We start from the raw sequence: 17,505 nt of genomic DNA, 5'->3' as shown, positions 1-17,505 counted from the left end.
GCAGCCGATGTCAGCCCCGGACAGCTGAGCAGGGAGAGGACTGAGCAGACTGAGGCGCTGCTGCCAGGGAGCTGGGGAGGGGTATGGAACAGGGAGCCAGGGCTGGGTTCTGTGCTGGCTCACAGAGGTCGATTAGGCAGATGCTCTTTGGGCTCGGGCTTTCTACCTCTTGTGCTCAGGAGCTTCCTGGCCTGGTACATTGGGGGTTTAGAGAAAATGTATTTTCTCTCTCTCTCTCTTTGGTCAGATGAATATATGAAGATAATAGAGACTTTTTCAAATCCAACAGAGAACCATCAGAATTGGAATAGTGTTGTGGGTTTCTTGGGGTTTTGTAGGGGTTTTTTTAATGAAGCACCCAGGGAAGAGGGAAGGAGTAGGATATTCCAAAATGACAACTGTCCTGAAAAGTGTCCTGAAAAACTTCTGCTGCATTGCAGGCTGCTCCATTTGTCTTCTCTGAGTACAAATCAGCAATGAAAGTGAAATTTGCTAGGAATTGAAGTAGACAATATGAATAAGGGACACACTGAAAGCTGTCCATGTTTAGAGTGTGGTGAGGCTTTGAGATCATTTTCCTGTTCTGGTGCTGTTCTACTGTTCTTGTTTTCATACGAAATCTTGGTGGCTTTGAGCTGCCTCAGGAAGTACACATTGGCTGGTCCTTGTGACCCTTGGGCCCCTTTATTGAAGTGTCACGTGTCAGGCTGGGAAAAAACAAACCCTAAAATTTATCTAGAAGTCTGCATCTTCTGACAGGCAAAAGCATGGAATTGGAGTACTTTCAGGACTTATGAAGGAAGCTCGTCTCTGACAGTATCTTTAATTACAGTCTGAAGGCCACAGCTAGGAACTAGGTGGCCATCTGGCACAGAGCTTTCAAAGTCCACCTTGGAAGAACTGGAGGCCAGTAGTGTCTGTAAAGCATCTGACTTGCAGCACGCTTCACTTCTGAAAAGCAGCACTTGATTCACGCTCCTGACATAAGGTCAGTCGCTGTGTAGTGGTTGTGATTAAAGTAATGGAGCAGAAGCCTTGGGCAGTATTTGGACAAACCTCTCTCGTCTGCTCAGAAGATGGATGTGAAAGCTCTTCCCAATTTGGCTAACCTACTGTTAAGCACACAGATGGGTTACAAGAGTTGGAATCACTGGGGGTCCAGTCCCTCTGCCTTTGAAGGCAGCAGGAGTTTTGTCCATCAGCGGGAGTAGTTTCAGCCTCAGGTGGCCAACAGCCTGAAGTTACAGCAAGTGCTTTGCATCACATTGAAAAGGATCTGGATTTCTAACAGCAGCTCCTCTGCAAGGAGATCTGATCCATTCCCATTTGTTCCCCCATCAGATGCTGCCTCAGAAATTGGTAGTTCAGTGTCTCTGCTGGTTTAAGGCAACTGCTGACCAAAGTGCAGGTTTTGTTATTTGTGTGCCCTAATAAATATCCTAAGGCAGATGCAGAACTCTGTAAGCAGAGGGGAAGGAGCCAGTTGCCAGTGGAAGGCCATGCTGGGATAGAGTCAGGGATACTTCCTCCTTGTCCTTGGTAAGCCAGGTGATTGCAGTGTGCTGCAAGGGATACGAGGACTTTGAGGAAACCCAAGATTTTGTCTCACAGGATCCATAGAGTTTGGAGCATAACTGCTGCTCTGCCACTCCAGCACTGCACTTCTACTCAGCACAAATGTGGGGAACCAAAGATTGGAGTGAAAGGGGTCAAAGGAGGAGTGAGTGGATAATCTGTGTCAGTGGGAACAGCCTGGAGAGGAAAAAGAAGAGGTGAAAATTGAGCTGCCAGTCCACCACGTGGTCTCCTTTCTGCAGGAGTGCAGTGTGGGCCACAGCTGATGAGGCCTGTGTAAGAGGATGTGTGGAATTACATGTTCATCATCTGTTGATTACAGGAGATCGGTCAGGTACCTTTCATAAAGGTAACAGGGAAGTCTCATGGCTGAATTTCAGAGATGGGGCCTGAAAGACACGTGGAAGACATTGAGTTTGTTTTATTAAAAGGTGAAGTTCTGTATGCCAAGGGAGGCAGGGCAGTCTGGAGTGCTGAGGAAGCTGAATGAGCCAATCATACTCAGAAAAGGGGGGAAGGGGATATTTCATGCAGAGGAGAGGTATCCACAGCTGTCTTCCTGCTCGAGTGAGGCTGAATGATGGGCATCACAAATCCCAGGGGGCTCTCAGCAGGAATGGGACAAACATCCTCTGCTGGTGGTTGGAATTTGAAGTAGATCAAAAATAGACAGTGTATGAAGTGTATTAATTAAGGGGGTTTCAGCTGTCACAGGGAGTGAGGTTGTAATTAAAGGTGCAGATCTTGTTGCACTTTCTTATTTCTAATGCTGGGCAAGTAGAGTTTCCTGTCACTCTTGCACACTGATGGGTCTCTCGTCCTGATTCCCAGATGAGGGAATAATCTATACCATTGCTTGACACCCCAGCCAGGGAGATGGGCAGGTCATAACATCCTGGGAAATGGAGAACGAAAATGTCATCTGCGGCCACATGGTTTCAGCAGATACAGCAACTAAGAGTTGATCAGTGGAGTCTATTTAGATCTGTTTGCCCAGCCTGTTTCTAAGCATCCCCAGTGATAGCACCTGTTCCCATGAGATTTCCACTTGGATTTTCTCCAGTGCAGGTGCACTGAGGCTCACTCTGACTGGCATTCAAGCTGTGTGAGCACATATGGTAGGGGAGCAGCAGTCCCTCAGCAGTACCCTGAGTAAGCCTGGAGGCTGGAACATGACTTGCTTATAAATACCAAAACCAAGAGAATTGCGCAGTTTACTTCCATGGGTGCTCAGAGGAGCAAATCCTCTCCACTTTCCTACCAAAGTGGTCAGCAAAGGCCACAGAGTTAGCTGGTGGGAAGCAAGCAACCTGCATACAATTGTGATTGCTCTACAGAGCAGTCTCCTGCTCTGGAAGACTGCTCCTCTGTGGGCACTTGGTTTTATGTCAGTAGCTCAGAAAGAAGCCCAGAGGTAGGCAGGTTCAGGGGAAAGCATGCTGCAAGGCATTGCTGAAACACATACTGACAGTGATGGTAGTCACTGTCACTTACTGGTCAGACTGGTATTAAATTTTCCTAGCAGCTTGCAAAAGGAGAAAGTGCTTTTGAATTACATTAATCATTTAGGCAAATAGTGGCCAGACTGGTGATTGTCTGGAGGTAGTATATCACATCCTTAGGAGTGCCAAGAACATTTCCCACTGGTGTAACTGAATCTGGAAGCAGAGTTGACTTCTAGACTTGATAAACCTCCCAGGGATGGTCCCTTTTTTCTTATGACAAGAAAGAAAAATTTGGTGACAGTACTGTTGTGCCATGATGCACAAAGGATGTGATTATTCAAGAGCAAAAGCATCTCAGTGAGTAAGGGAACGGAGGGAACAAACGGAGACTTACTGCTTTGACTGGGGTCCTGGGTTTAGACCGAGTTAAGTACCTGGGACCTGACGTGCTTTGAAGCAGTATGGATTTTCCCAGGCAGGACTGGCATACTTACTCGGATACACAGTATCAGGAGAACTAAATTCAGATTTTAAAAGTTGCATTTTTCACTGACTGGCCCATAGTGTCTTCTAAGGTGGGTGTAGAAGACCTATTGCTTACATTCAGGGGAAAAGTGGTGAAGGAGAAGAGTGTGCAGTCTGCATTTGATGTGAATCTGCCACTTCTTAGCAACACTCAAGCAAAAAAGACCCAATAAGCAAAATGTTGAGAATGGACCTTTTTCAAGTTATAAATTCCTGAAATTGCAGGGCTTTTCCTTCAGCCATCTTTCTGCATTTAGCTGAGTGCTTAATGAGTGACAGTTTCTCTAATCATCACCATATTCTAGGGAGACCGGTTACAGCATCGTTATCACCTCTTACTCTATGAACATGTTATGTCAGGTTAATAATGGTTGCAGCAGGAAAGTGTGATCCAGCCCTCTGAAGCACAGCTCTTGCTAACATTCCTGTAAATGATTGAAGGTACATGAGTAATCTTACTGAGTTCATTTGCCTCTTAATTTCTAACTACCACCTTGAAAAGCAGATTCAAGCAGTATATGTAGAAATTTTGCTTTGTTCTGTTTTTAAGACATGGCAGGAGTTCAGATCCTCCTTTCTGCAACATAAATACTGTGCTTGCTGCAATTTTTAGCAAACATAAAGTGCTTTCACTCTAAAGAGAGAATTTCTCTTTTATGGCTTTCACATATCATAGTGGTCAAGGTGGTGGGGTATCTGCAGAGACAGCTGGTGTTGCTGTTCCAGTCCTGTGAAGAGCATTGGGATTTCAGGGAGCTTGGAGGCAGCTGCTCTCAGAAATTCTTCCTGGTACCTTGCAGGCACTCATCCTTGTCACTCTGCCAAGCTGTCCAAGGGGAAGCTCATTAGTGCTGGGATGAGGAGCTCCGAGGAAGGCACAAACCTTGCAAGGCATGAGAAGCTCAGAGGTGGCCCAGTTTCCCATATGCCAAGATCATAGTCCAGGAAAACAGGGTTTGAAGCATGGTGATGGTAAATGGTGCCATCTGTTTCACTAGAAAATCAAATTGCATGGATAAACTAGTCTGTTCTTTAGAAACTGTGCACCAAAGATATTGGTATGAACACTTGGGCCATTCACAGTGATGCAGTTGCAGACTGAGGCTTGTAAGTCTTCCAGCTCATGGTTTTACACTCGTTTTTTGCAAGCTGTTTAACTGCTGCCCCACTCTGAGCTGGGACTGCACTTGAGGCAGTTCCCTCTCATGCTGCTTGTGGCATGCAGTGACAACCAGGCATGGTGCCAGAGGCTTCTGTACCTTTCTGGAGTGTGGTCTGTATATGTGAAAGCAAATCTCATTCATGCCCAGGCATGCTGAACCCCTAGGATGCTTCAGCCAAAGCTGCATCCCTCTGATGCTCTTACAAATGCAAACAGCAGTCTGTTTTTATTGAGTAGCTGAAAATGTTGTGAAATGCTCTAATTTTGTCTGGGATAAAATGCCCCATGGAGATGTTTCTCCTGTCTGTTTCCCTTCCTCATGACTCCTGTTAGTGGTCCCCACCATGCTTTTTGTTCGTGCTGAAATGTGAGCCCTTATGGAAGCATCAGGTAGGTGAGGAGGAAACAGACAGGTGAATGTAGGGCTTAGGGTTGAGTCCAGCAGAAAGTAATCTCTTATAATCCCTGGAAAATGTTCTTTCAAAGCAAAAAGATGTAAAGAAATCTAACAGCTCTATCCCATGAAATGTAAACCCATCTTTGTCATTAGGTGGATATGCAGGTTTACTCAGTATGTGAAGGTTCCTTAATGCATTAAGTTAACAGTGTAGATACTAATGTTCATGGACATATCCAAAGGAAAGTTGAGTTGTAACTCTTGTGGGAATCGAACTACAAGTTTTTAAGACTTCTCTTTGAAACCCCCTGCTAAATTGATATTTTTGGTCCCATTAACCACACGGAGACATGCACAGAAACCAAACATCAAACAGCACACAGAAGTGTTTTTTGTTTCTTTCATAAGTACTGCTACAGCCTCAGAAGTGAGAGAGGAGTTGAAAGTGAGGGGAGAAAAAAAGATCTTTAAACGGTTTCAAAAAAAATAATCCTTGCTCTACAATTTCTACTGCCAAATTTCATCACAGACTAATTCCTTGCAGCTGAGCTGCAAACCTCTATGAAAATAGGGGTTTACAGTGGAAACACTAACTATAGCTGTGCAGTCCCATGAATAATGACGCTCTAATTACGCCTTACGATTTACGAAGACCTGCTTTCTGTATAGCTGTTGCTGGTTTGGGGAGCAAGATCTTTTTTTTCTTGACTGTGGTTTGCTTCTTTCTGTTCATATTATGTTGGCACATAGTTTTTGAAAAGCTTTTCTCTGAAGGGAGCTGGGCAGACAGCTATGATTAAGTATGAAATGATTGGTTGAGCTGTTTGTCAAAGTTATAAATAGGATACCACACAAACCCAACACTAATCTCACTGAAAGACAGATACTGGCAACATTTCTTAGTCATCTGTTCCTGACGCTCAGGGGAGAACAGCTACACTTCCATTAAGTTTTCAAACAGAAGTTGCCTAAAATACATTTCTCTGGTAAAATTTTGGGCATATGCACTGTAAGCCACACTGAGATCTAGCAGGATGTTGGAGTTTTAAATGTTTATCCCGGTTTAAACCTGGTCCTCTGGATCCACCCCTCTGTGTAGGGGTGAAAGGTGATGGTTTGATATTTGTGGAAACAAAAATCTATTCATGAAGCAGTTCTGGCATGACCAGACTGATGTCCTTATCTTCTCATAACCCTGGATTAATTTTAAGGGCAGAAGAGGAAGTCCGTAGGGATGTCCTTTGCATCTTCAGGTTTACAGGCAGCTTTCTGTAATGTGCTTTTGGAAGATCAGATGGAGGCATAAAAAGAAGAGCAATGGCGCAGGTTTCACTTACGTGCGTCTGCAACCAGAAGGGAAAGGCAGCATATTGAATTCCTTCTGCTGCAGATCTCTCACACAGCAGCTTCTCCAGCCTTGATGCTGGTCCTTGTCCATCTGAGTTCTGCATCAGCTGCATCCGTTCTGTCAAATTGGAAGTTTGCAATTTCATGTTCCCACAAGATGACCCCATATTTGCTGTTTGCTTTCATGGTGCCTCAAATTGTAGGGAAGGGCTCCACAGTTCGGCACTTTTACTGCCGGCCAAAACATTCACGAGACAATTAAAGCAAAGCAATAGCTGAAGGAGAGGCAATCATTTCTGGGGCTGAAAAAAGCTTCAAATTGCGAAGTGAAAAAGCCCACAGCAACCAGAACTTGCCCCTCCAATCCCGCACCTTCCCACATCCCTGCCAACACATACAGCAAAGAGTTTTAGAGGAGGTATAAGCACTTCTAATTTATGGCATAAGTCAACAGCTCTTCATAGGTAAAGTGTCTTACTTTTTTACAAAAATCTAAAAAAAGATGATCTTGAATTTGTGGGGTTTAGATAATTCAGACATGCATATTGTTATTTTTAGCTTTGATAAGTGTACACACATCTATGGAATTTCAGATTAATGAGCTTCATTAAATCTCATTTCTTAAATTTTTAGGCATAGACGTTTTGCATTTGCAAACTCTCAGAATGAGATTCAGGTCCAAAAACTTTGTTTAATAACTATTTAAAAACAAGGTTTTCTTCAATTCAGGAGTTATTTTCATTCTTACCAGCAGACAGAGTGGTTGAGGTTTTTTTAGCTTCCTGATTTTCCCTTGGGAGATTTTTGTTGCTAGAGAGCAAGCCCCTCCTTGTGTGCATAGAGCACCTCACCTGGGTGATCTGGCAGCCAGGAGTGCAGTTATCGGGGTGGGCAGCTGTGGCCTGTGCCCTGTGCAGCCTTCCCAGCCTCCTCCTCTGGTGTGGTACATCCTGCTCATCCCAGTGTCCTGCAAGGGTGGCAGAGGGATAAGGAACAGGGAGTGCCTTCCAGGAGCCCAGGGTTGAGCATGCAGCTGAAACCCAGAAAGATGATTTTCATGGTTTTCTTACCAGCGTCTACTGCTTGAATTTTGCTGGGTTTGTAAGGAAATGTTCCCTAATTGCTGACTTCTCCATGAGAGGTTAATACAGGTTTGTTCTTTGCACTGAAATGATTGGGAACAGCCATAAGCACTCCCCATTCTTGAGCAATGTTTACAAGCTTGCTGAAGCTCTTTAGTCTCTATCTCAAACTAGCCCCAAGTGCAGTACCACTATTTTCCTTGCAGAGCTTCAGCAGGTGAACTGGAAAAGCCTTTTGGTTTTGTCCCTTCCTCAAAATCCTGACATGGACTATATGTATTACTGCCCCAAAATTTGGGGTTTTTTAATGGAGAATAAACCAAAGGCCTTCGGCTCTTAAACTTCTTAATGTGAACTACATCTTCAATCCGTAGTTTACTACCCAGATTCCTTTTGCACTCTGATCCTACTGACAGTGAGCTGCCAGGGCGTGAGGAAGAGCTGAGAGTTTCTCCAGTAGATATTTTTCTGAGAAGAAGCTGGTAAAAAAGATTCTGCTTAATGAATTGCTTTGCCTCTTATGTAATAACATATTTATGTTGTTATGAAGCCTGCAGTGAAGCTGCATCTGATAAGAGTGATAGGTTTCCAGTTTGATCTTATTTTAGATTGCAGCAAACTGAGGATAAAAAGACTCTTTGTTCCAAGAAGAAAAAACAGAACCAAACATCTGGTGAGAAGCTGATGTGCTCAGGACAACTCTGAAAGAGATTGATAGTGATGGATTGTGACATACAACTTCAGTACGACCCCACAAGTGTTATGTGAAGAGACAAGATAATTCTTCCCTTGTCTAAGATTCAATTTAAAAGTTTTCTATTTTTCGGGGAAGGGGAAAGGAAAGGGTGTAACAGTGAACTCCCTGTGCGTTTCTCCACGATTCTTGCAACTGGTCTGGTTTGAACTGAAGGCTTCTTTCAGGATTGATTTACTTGGAGAGTGTTAATTGTAGACCATGTCCTAACTCCCAGTTGAAGCCTTTTATAATGGATCATCTCGTGTAGCAGCCCTGCTCAGAAGCACCCCCACTGTGTGTCCAGTGCCTAGAAGAGGATCTGGGGCGTGTTGAATTCAGTGTGTTCAGTCAGTTCTGCTAGCTGGAAGTCTTTCACTGCTTGTGGTACATGTGGATTTGGCCCTTTTTCTTTCATTCCTCTCTCAACCACTGAAAAAGATACTTTCTACTGCAAATTACAAAGCATTTCCTACTCTGTCCTTAAATACAGGCTTGGATCATTTCACCCTGTGCTGATTCCTGGTGTGTGTACAGGTCGAAGGCAGAGGCAGAGTCAGGCCCATGTAGCTAAAGGCAGGTCCTGAGAGAAACTGGGGGAGCAGAGTGATGGGAAGGGGTATTCTGTTTCATTCAGAAAGACACTCCCAAAACCCAAAGGAGCAATGCGTGGGTGAAGTGCTTTCATGCAGAGCATTTCACTAAGAATCAAGTCTGTTGTCAGCACTTGTGACATTTTCTCTGTTCCCTTCCTCTGGGCAGTTTGCCACTGTAACATACACAGATGACATTAGGATTTTCAGACTGTCATTTCTGAAGGCACTCTTATCTACTCTGTACTTAGTATTTTTCCAGGACATGGAGGTGGCTCTTTTTCCTCCGTTAATTAACTTCTTTGCTCGTGTTTGCCTGCCTTATAAATTCCTCTGACATCAGGGTCTAGGATTAAACAAATTGATACCACACTTCCAGTGTGTGTGAGCTTGACACTGAGCTGACAGCCTCGGAGCCTGAAGTATTTTGACACACGAACAGAGCAAATACAGAGGAAATTGCTGTTCAGCCTCCTCCGCACCAGGCTCTCGGTTTGAGCAGCCTGTGTCGGTACTAACGGGGCAGTCCCAAAGTCCTCCCACCCATCAGTGGGATTCTGCTCGAGGTGCCAGTTGTGACATTTCTCAGAAGTACCTCTATTTATTCACTCTGTCAGGTTTTCACTGTAATGCAATTACAGAACAGCACTAACCTGGTAGGGAGCCAACTCCATTCAGTAGCCAGATTAAGTTGTCTTATTTGGTTAACAGTATTTTGATAGTTTATTAAATCCTAGTAGGAGTAGAAAGATAAGAGTGGAAAGAACAAATCTTACGGATTATCTGCTCTTGGTTGTTCACTCCTGTTGTTATAATGCTGGTCTGAATGATGAGCTGTGGGAACAAGTGTTTAATGTTTTGCTGTTGTCCCATCTTAAACATGTGCATTGCTTTATAAGAATAAGCATATTCTCCAGCTATTTTTTCCAGTTTGCTGTTTTTGTCACTGATGTGGAACGTAGTGCTTGTTTTCTTTATCTGGAACGAAAACATTAGTTCATCTCAGATAGCGCAACCTGTTTGATCAGCCTTTAGATGGTGAGGCATTACAAAAGCTGCTGACATGGGACAAATTCAGACCTGTGGTATGCAGCTTGAAAAGACTTCATGCCCTTGTTATCAGTTCCCCGAGATATCCCCAGCTACTCCCTGAGCAGCAGCAAGGAGATAGGATTGATTGTGCTAGAGCCAAATCCCTCTCTCCTTACTGAGGCCGGGAGGCAGCAGGGATCCACCAGTGTGGATGCACCAGATGAGAGAGCCCCTGCCTCTTCCGCAGTCATGCTCATGTGTCAGCTGTGACACTGCTCTGTCGTGGCCGTGGGCCAGCTGAGATTAGCCTGGGTCTTGCCATGTAGCAGGCACTGAGGTCCCTGAGTGGTTCCTGCAGGGTGTTGGTGAAGCAGACAGCTTGCCTGTTCCTCTCCTCTTCACCTTGCTGCATTCGCTCCCAGGCCAGCTCGTCCAAGATGTCCCTGAGTCCACGGCAGGGCTGGTTTCCAGCTACACCCTGCCACCTCTGCTTCTCATCCTGAGAGTGCATCTTCCTAGGAAGTGCAGGAAAATAAGGACTTCATTTGAGCACAGCTCTTCCTCATGACCATATTTTGCCCCCGGTTTCTGGGCCAGTCCACAGCCCTGCCCCACCTTGCCTATCCTCAGCCTGCAGTACCACTAAGACCAGGGAGAACATGGTTCAGTGCATTTTGATCACAGTGTTTGCTGTAGGATACTTGATATTCAGGCCTGTGGTGACTCCCCTGACATTTTGTGCAAACTGAAGCCAAAATGACGATACTCTTAATACATGATCAGAAAATAGAATAATTGTATTTTGCCAACAGCTGACTGCAAGTCAAAGTAGTAGGCTGCACAGCTAGCATCTGTTTTTGCAGTATGGGAAAATATCTGATTTTCACTCTGCTTAAGAGAGCAGTCTGGTCTCTGGTTCAGTTTGATGGTAGCAGCTACTGCAAGAGATGAGCTGTACACCTGGACACCTTACACAGGTGTTACGGGGCGTAGGTGTTTGGCAGAGCTTGCCAGCGGATGGTTCTCAGTGAAAAAGGCATGAAGAGCTCTTCCTAGGCTGGTCAGCCAGGACTATCTCCTAGTCCAAATGTTTTTTGGGTACCCCTGTTTCCCCTTAGGAGTTATCTGTGACAAGACTGGGATTCAAGGTAGCATCATAGTACCTAGTGCTGGCTGTGCTGTCAGCTACTTATTAGCACGTGCCGAATCATGTTCTCCGTAAAGATAAATATTTGAAGATAAATGGGGACAGGAACACCTGAAGCAGGAAAAGCCGGGAGGCATAAGGAAAGGGATTTACTTTCATTGCACTACCTCTTTGCGAGGTATTTTTAACATCTGTACCACCTCCAGGCTCGTTTTGCATCAGCTGCAGACACTTCGACATGGTTAAAAAAAAAGAAAGAGAAAAGAAAACCCGTATTCTAAACTACACTGTTTTGTCCTCAGTTCCTGCCTGTGATGCTCATTAGCCTGGATGGGATTTAGGTGTGAAGAGGGAGAGGCCAACAGAGACTAATGCCTACCAGGGACAGTAGGAGAGGACTGGAGCTCCTCAGCTGCCAAGTGCTCTCAGGCTCTCTGGCTGCACCTGGCCAGGGGCTGTGTCCTGTCATCCCTGACATGCCTGGCATGCCTTGCACTTCAGCAAAACTGATTGCCTGAGACATGTCCACCCAGAAACCCCCCAAGAGGGAGCTTGGGCTGGAGTTGTCCTGGCATGGGGGGCTGGACTGAGGCTAGGAGCATGAAATGAGCTGTTGGAACAGTTTGGAGAGCAAGTGGGAGGAGGGTTACAAATATGAGGGAAGAATTATGATGGATTTATCACAGCCTGAAATAAATTAACCTCTGGGAGGAATGATTTTGTAATAATTTGCATTTAGATACTCTGACACAGCCACATAACCCCAAACCTTCTGCAAACATTGTAATTAATTCAATCTCCAACATCCTGTGAGAGGGATAGAAACAGCACTATTTACATGGTTAAAGGAGCCAAGGACTCTTCTCTCAGTATTGCATTTCACACCCCTGGGACTGCCCTTCTGTCTTGTTTTCAGAGCCTCCTGGTGGGGTGATAGACAGGAGTAGTGAACAGCTGGAGAGCTTTCCTGGGCACAGTTAGCTGAGCTCCTGTGTGTTACAGCCTGTGGCAGGCAGCCCCAGGAGCCCGTGTGGGCCAGGGCAGTGAGGCTGGAGAACACAGTGGGAGAAGCAGGGAGCTGAGCCCTGTCTTAGCTCCTGGTAGTGGTGGCTGTGGGCAGGGCTATTCCCCCTGCAGGGACCCTGGACCTAACTCCATCCCTGAGTGGAAAGCGGTCAAGTGATTTAATATTCAGCACTCTGAAGTGCGGTAATGAATTTGATGGCCAAAATGATCTGCTAACCCAGCCAGCTCGAGAGGGTATTTCAAGGACAATCCAAGCCTGTAGCTATGCAGTGTGATATTCTCTTGTCATCAGCCTCCTGCCTATTCCTTTCAATTCCAGGGCAGCTAATCGTAAATTAGATATTTGCTTGATGCTGTTTTCATGCATGCTTTACCTTGTTTCTGTTTCCAAGGGACCACGCAGTTGGTGGGTTACATCCCACCCCAGTTTCAGCAGCTTTTGCAGGAGAGCTGGCTCTTCCAGAGAGACCCAGATTGAACCTCACATGGTGACTGTGGAAGACTTGGCCAAGCTGATTGTTTTCAGAGCATCAAAAAGTGCATCTTCTCTTACTTACAAAGGTGTCTTAAATCCAGGGTTCTTAGGGCAGCACAGAGCTGGTGTTAGCTGAGCCATTGAGTGCAGCCTGGGCACCTCTGTGCTGCACTGCCAGACCTGCTCAGCTGTGGGGTTGCAAGTCTAGGGCTGAGGAGAGATGGCTGGGTTTCAACTACAGACTTGGGATAGTGCAATTTTCTTTGGGTATGACCCAGAGCTGGCCTTGGTGGCTGGAAGTGTGTCTGTCATCTTCAAGATTTGAGCAGCCCTCCCTTTGCTGCCAGTTTGGCTTCTGCCATGCCTGTCTGCTTTCTGCAAAGCTCTTCCAGGGGCTGGGAGCATGTGCTGTCCAGCAAGTGGTGATCAGCAGGTCAGCTGTATACAGGGAGAACTTGTGCAGCACAGCAGCGGGGAGAGAACACACGCTCTGTTGTGGAGATTTACTTCTCGTAAAACGCCTCTGGCTCTCCACAGGTATCTGCAGTTTTCTCCTGCCAGGTGAACCCAGAGATATTTATAGTGCAAGCTTCAGCAATGGGACAAAGGCAAGTTGGCAAACAAAGGGACTTTGAAATATAAGGAGAACCAAAATATGGTCTGGAGCACATTTATTTTGGAATCAATAGAAGAAGGTTAAATAATAATAGTGAATGTTTCCAGGGTGGGTCAGGTTAAAAAGCAAAGAAAGCAAAGCATTTTCACAGTGCTGTAAGACTGTTCTGTGTGTGCTGAGTTTGAGTTACAGAGATAAATGATAAAAACTTTGCTTCCCACTGAGATAGTGTGGTGGTGCTGAGCACCACACAAACACCTGCTGAGTACCTTACGAACACCTGCAGAAAGCTAAGATAAATGCTACTTCAAAAGGGATTGAAACTGCTCTGAGTTCAAGAATGGAAAAAATTCTATATTCAATTCACAAAGTTGTGTAAAATTAAGCAATTTTAGCTGTAGGTGTGACTTTCCCCCTGCTTTCTGCCTGTTTTTTCCAGTTGTGTGGAGGCTGTGCTATCACAGCTGGGTTGGAGCCATCCTGCCCAAACATGCTGTGCCTCGCCCGGGCTGGGAGCGAGGAGGGTTTGTCTGGACATGTCACATTTTATTTACCACACCTCGCACCACTGCTGCCCCTTGGTGTCCATCAGGGAACTCAGGCACAGGGTTCTTCCTCCCCATCTCTCCTCCTGGGGGCAATCCCCGCACTGTCCCCCTTCATTTCTGAAGCCTGTGCAGGGGACCTGCATGACGGGCAGCTTTGGTGAACACATTGGTGTCTCCTTGCAGGGATGTCCATGTTTGCTCTCCTAGTTTCAGGCAGGTCTCTTGCCTGAATCCTGCTGGCAGCAGGCCAGGAGATCAGAGATCCTCAGAGTTCCCACTGATTTGACTCAGTTTCCCAAAACAGGGTATTTGTAAAGGGCTGTTGGAGGCTTCACCTGAGCCTGCCAGCCCCGGTGGGAAATGGCACCCAGAGGAATGGCAGGAGTGCTTATGTTGTTGAGTGCAAGGCCTCTGAGCAGGACCAGGACCTCACCAGCAAAATTCACCATCAACTGAGGTGGTAAAGGCGCTTTTGGAAACAGCTGGGATCCCTTGGGATCCATTTCTTTGTTGACTGGCTTTTCAGAGAGGCCAGACCCTGTAAAGGCCAAGCTTTGTCCTGAGGGCATCAGGGGCCTCGTGGAAGGATGCATCCCACAGTAAGACTGCTGTCCACAAAGCTTCCATCCTTGCCAGAAATCCTGTGGCAGCAGAAATTGGATGGAAAAGGCTGGACAAGAAAAAAGGTTTTAATTTGCCGTGACAGGAATCAAAGCCATGTCTTGTCAAAAAATTACAGCTCCCTTTTCCTGCCTGTCTGTCACATGTCAGCAGCCCTGACGCTGTACAGATAAATGCAGCTCTCCAGAAAGGAGCCCAGGGAATGACTTGGAACATCTAGTTCATGAGGGAAGGAGAGGCTCAGGCAAGCCCTGGAACTGAGACTGCATTTGGTATGGCAGGCATTGAACCACATGATATTTATATTTGACTCTAAGTTTTTATATTGAAGTAAGTTGCTGCTTTTCTTGCTGCTTTGGCAGTGGTGCCTGGGCACTCGTGGGGACAGGGAGTGGATCTCATGGGAGATGGGCAGCCCCCAGGACACACCACCCTGACACTCCTCTCAGCTGGGAGCACAACACAGAGCTGATGATGGGAGTTCCTCTCCTACAAAAGCTGGTGAGCAGCAATTCCCATCACATAGGCAGGAGGACTGGCAGTACAGATGCCCATGGTAACCTGTTTTCCAAGGGCAGGCTCACCCCACACCCTGCACAGGTTGCTCAAGGGTCATCTGTGAGCAGGAATCCAAGGAGAAGCAAAATGCAAACTCAACCTGAATGCCTTCTGCCTAAAATACATCAACTACAGAAGTTGCTCTTAGGCTGCTAATGAGATACCTTTCACAAGGGTAGGACACATGCCCAGTTTCAGAGACCCTTTACCATGCATTTGCTAAGAGCTTTACACTGAAAATAGCTAAGGACTTTAATGGGAAGCTCTGGAGACTGTGTAGGTTCAGGATTTGAAGCTGTTGAGACACACAAGATAAAACACAATTTTAAAGATGTTTAGGCTCAGCTATGACATTAAGGCAGCAGTCCTGTAAAAGTGCCAGCAAAATCATTGGCGTTCCCTATCAAATTACCTTAAACATGGTAACTGCTTGGTAATTGGTTTATGTCAGAACAGGCTTGGAACAAGAGGGGTATTTTTTTTTTTTTAATAAATGTTTGATTTCATTCAAATGAATTCTTATTGCTTGAGTAAGGAGAAGGGATGTGTTTGCAGGTGAATGTGTCTTTGTAAGGACTCACAAGAACTTGAGCAATAATTTTTAAAATAATATATAATAATATTTTTTGCTGACTCTGCCTAGGTGAGCACTTGCTTCTTCACAGTAAAGATATTGCAGAGGGCAGGAGAAGCTCCATACTGGAGAATTTTTCAATGTGACTGCTGAGTCCTCTCATCTTTCCTGTTCTTTCTTATAGGAAAGGGTATATTCAATCAGTGATTGTCATAGCAACCTTTTTTGGGGTGGTCTTGTCTCTTTCTGGGAGATAAGTTTTTCACTGAAAATTTCAGTATGTGTGGAAGGGAATCAGTCACCCAAATTCCGCTGACATTCAGCACATCTCTGTCTCTTGAAAACTTCTCAGTGGCCTCGCCTCTCTGGTTAAGGAAATGCCTTCTCAGGATAGATTTGGTAGGGCGGGGAGCACTTTGGAGTTGTTTCTTTTTTTCTTGACAGAGCAGTTTCAAACAGCTGTGCTAATATACATATTAAGTCTAATGAGTACAGCTGTCATTTAATCAGACTTCCGTGTCTTCTGGGATTCTAGGCAGAGATGGGTTCTAGGACAGATTTGAAGCAGGAGACACTTGTATTTCCCTTCTCCTTGCTCCATATATGAATTTTTTCTCCTTTGCATTTTCTTCCCTCACAGTCACACAGAGAAAATTTGTGCCTGCATTGACACCCAACTACTGTATTAAAGCAGGAGAACTTAAATTAGGTGGTAAATTCGACAGAAAGACCTAATGCAGATCTAGGTTACCAGGGAGCTGGGATATTTTTAAGCTGAGATTGTCTGGGGTGAAATCCTCCCTTTCCCAGACCTGGCCATTAAACTGCATTTTCTCTTATTTTAGGGGAGCACCTGCGAATCTGCCCACAAGGCTACACCTGCTGCACCAGCGAGATGGAGGAGAACTTTGCAAACAAAAGCCAAAGTGAATTTGAAGCCATGATGAAAGAGTCTGGTCGCTCTGTACAGGCGACCCTAACAGCTCAGCACAGAAGCTTTGACAGTAAGTAAAACCTGCCTGAGTCCCTCTGCTCAGGATCCAGTCACTGCTCCGTTTTCCAAGCACTGTTGGAGCCAGGAGTTCGTGTTTTACACGCTTTTCTCTGCATCTCACTCAACAGTTTGCGTGAAGCGCTGACCTTCAGTAGGAATTGTACCTCTGGCAGTGTTTCTGTAAGACCAAGGCATTTTGAGAGCACTGTTTCAGAGCAGCCACTGGAGGAGACTGGCAGACGCTGGTGTGCCTTGGCACCGACACAGCTTTGACTGGCGTGGTGTAATCAGGTCCTACTGCAGCAGAGTAACATTTGAGGCGGTGATGTAAAACCTGGCACTGTGCCTTGAACTGTAAGTTAAACAATATGGTAAAGGTACTGGCTCAGTAGGTGGGGAGAGTTTAAGGAGACATGGATTTTTCTTGCCCTTTCCATGTAGATTGCAAGTGAAAAGGAGGTTAGTTCGTATTGGATGCTTATAGCTGTCAGCTTCATACAAATACCAGGAAAGTTACAGAGCAGGGAAGGTCTTAGGGACTGTGGTGCATAAGATGTTGTGGACAAACATTCTCTTCAAAGTGCAGTATCCCTCCTAACATGCTAAGCAAAGGCTAAGGATGGCTCTCTTACTTTTATTGTTCCCTGAAAAATCCATTTTGCAGTGCACAATAAGCCTCGAGGTCTGAAGGCCACTGGAAATGAATGGTTTACTGGCAAAATTGAGATGACCTGTGATTCAGAAACTGTATTCATTATCAGATTTTGAAGAAGGTCAGACATTTAGAATCATGGCCCTCCTAACTTTATCAACAGTCATCATATGGAGTTACTGTGAAAAGGAGTCAGGGAAAGAAGCTGTAATAGCCAGAAAGGTGGAACTGGAAATTCAAGTAGTAAATAATAGATCTAAAGAAATAAGCCTGACCTTCAGGGAGCTGATAACCAAGATGAAGTACTTTTACACTAAATAGGAAGAAAAGGCAGCGTATCTCTGCAAAAGGCATTGTGACTGTGTGGCCAAGGTTGGCTACAGCAAAGGCATTCTCTTTATAA

General features: G+C 45.4%; 1 protein-coding gene across 2 annotated transcripts in view; it reads left to right on the top strand.

Moving 5' to 3' along the window:
- GPC1 (glypican 1) overlaps positions 1–17,505 on the top strand; it is a 214,653-nt gene that overhangs the window by 92,556 nt on the left and 104,592 nt on the right. For both annotated transcript variants that reach the window (XM_032119506.1, XM_032119504.1), the window contains exon 2: positions 16,302–16,460. In XM_032119506.1, the coding sequence (XP_031975397.1) occupies positions 16,352–16,460 (109 nt within the window). In that variant the 5' untranslated portion in view covers positions 16,302–16,351. The remainder of the gene's footprint in view (positions 1–16,301; positions 16,461–17,505) is intronic.

The sequence above is a fragment of the Corvus moneduloides genome, chromosome 10 (genome assembly GCF_009650955.1).
Source record: "Corvus moneduloides isolate bCorMon1 chromosome 10, bCorMon1.pri, whole genome shotgun sequence".
Lineage (NCBI taxonomy): Eukaryota > Metazoa > Chordata > Aves > Passeriformes > Corvidae > Corvus > Corvus moneduloides.
The sequence above is the reverse complement of the archived record's forward strand: the minus strand, read 5'-3'. Positions and strand labels throughout refer to the sequence as shown.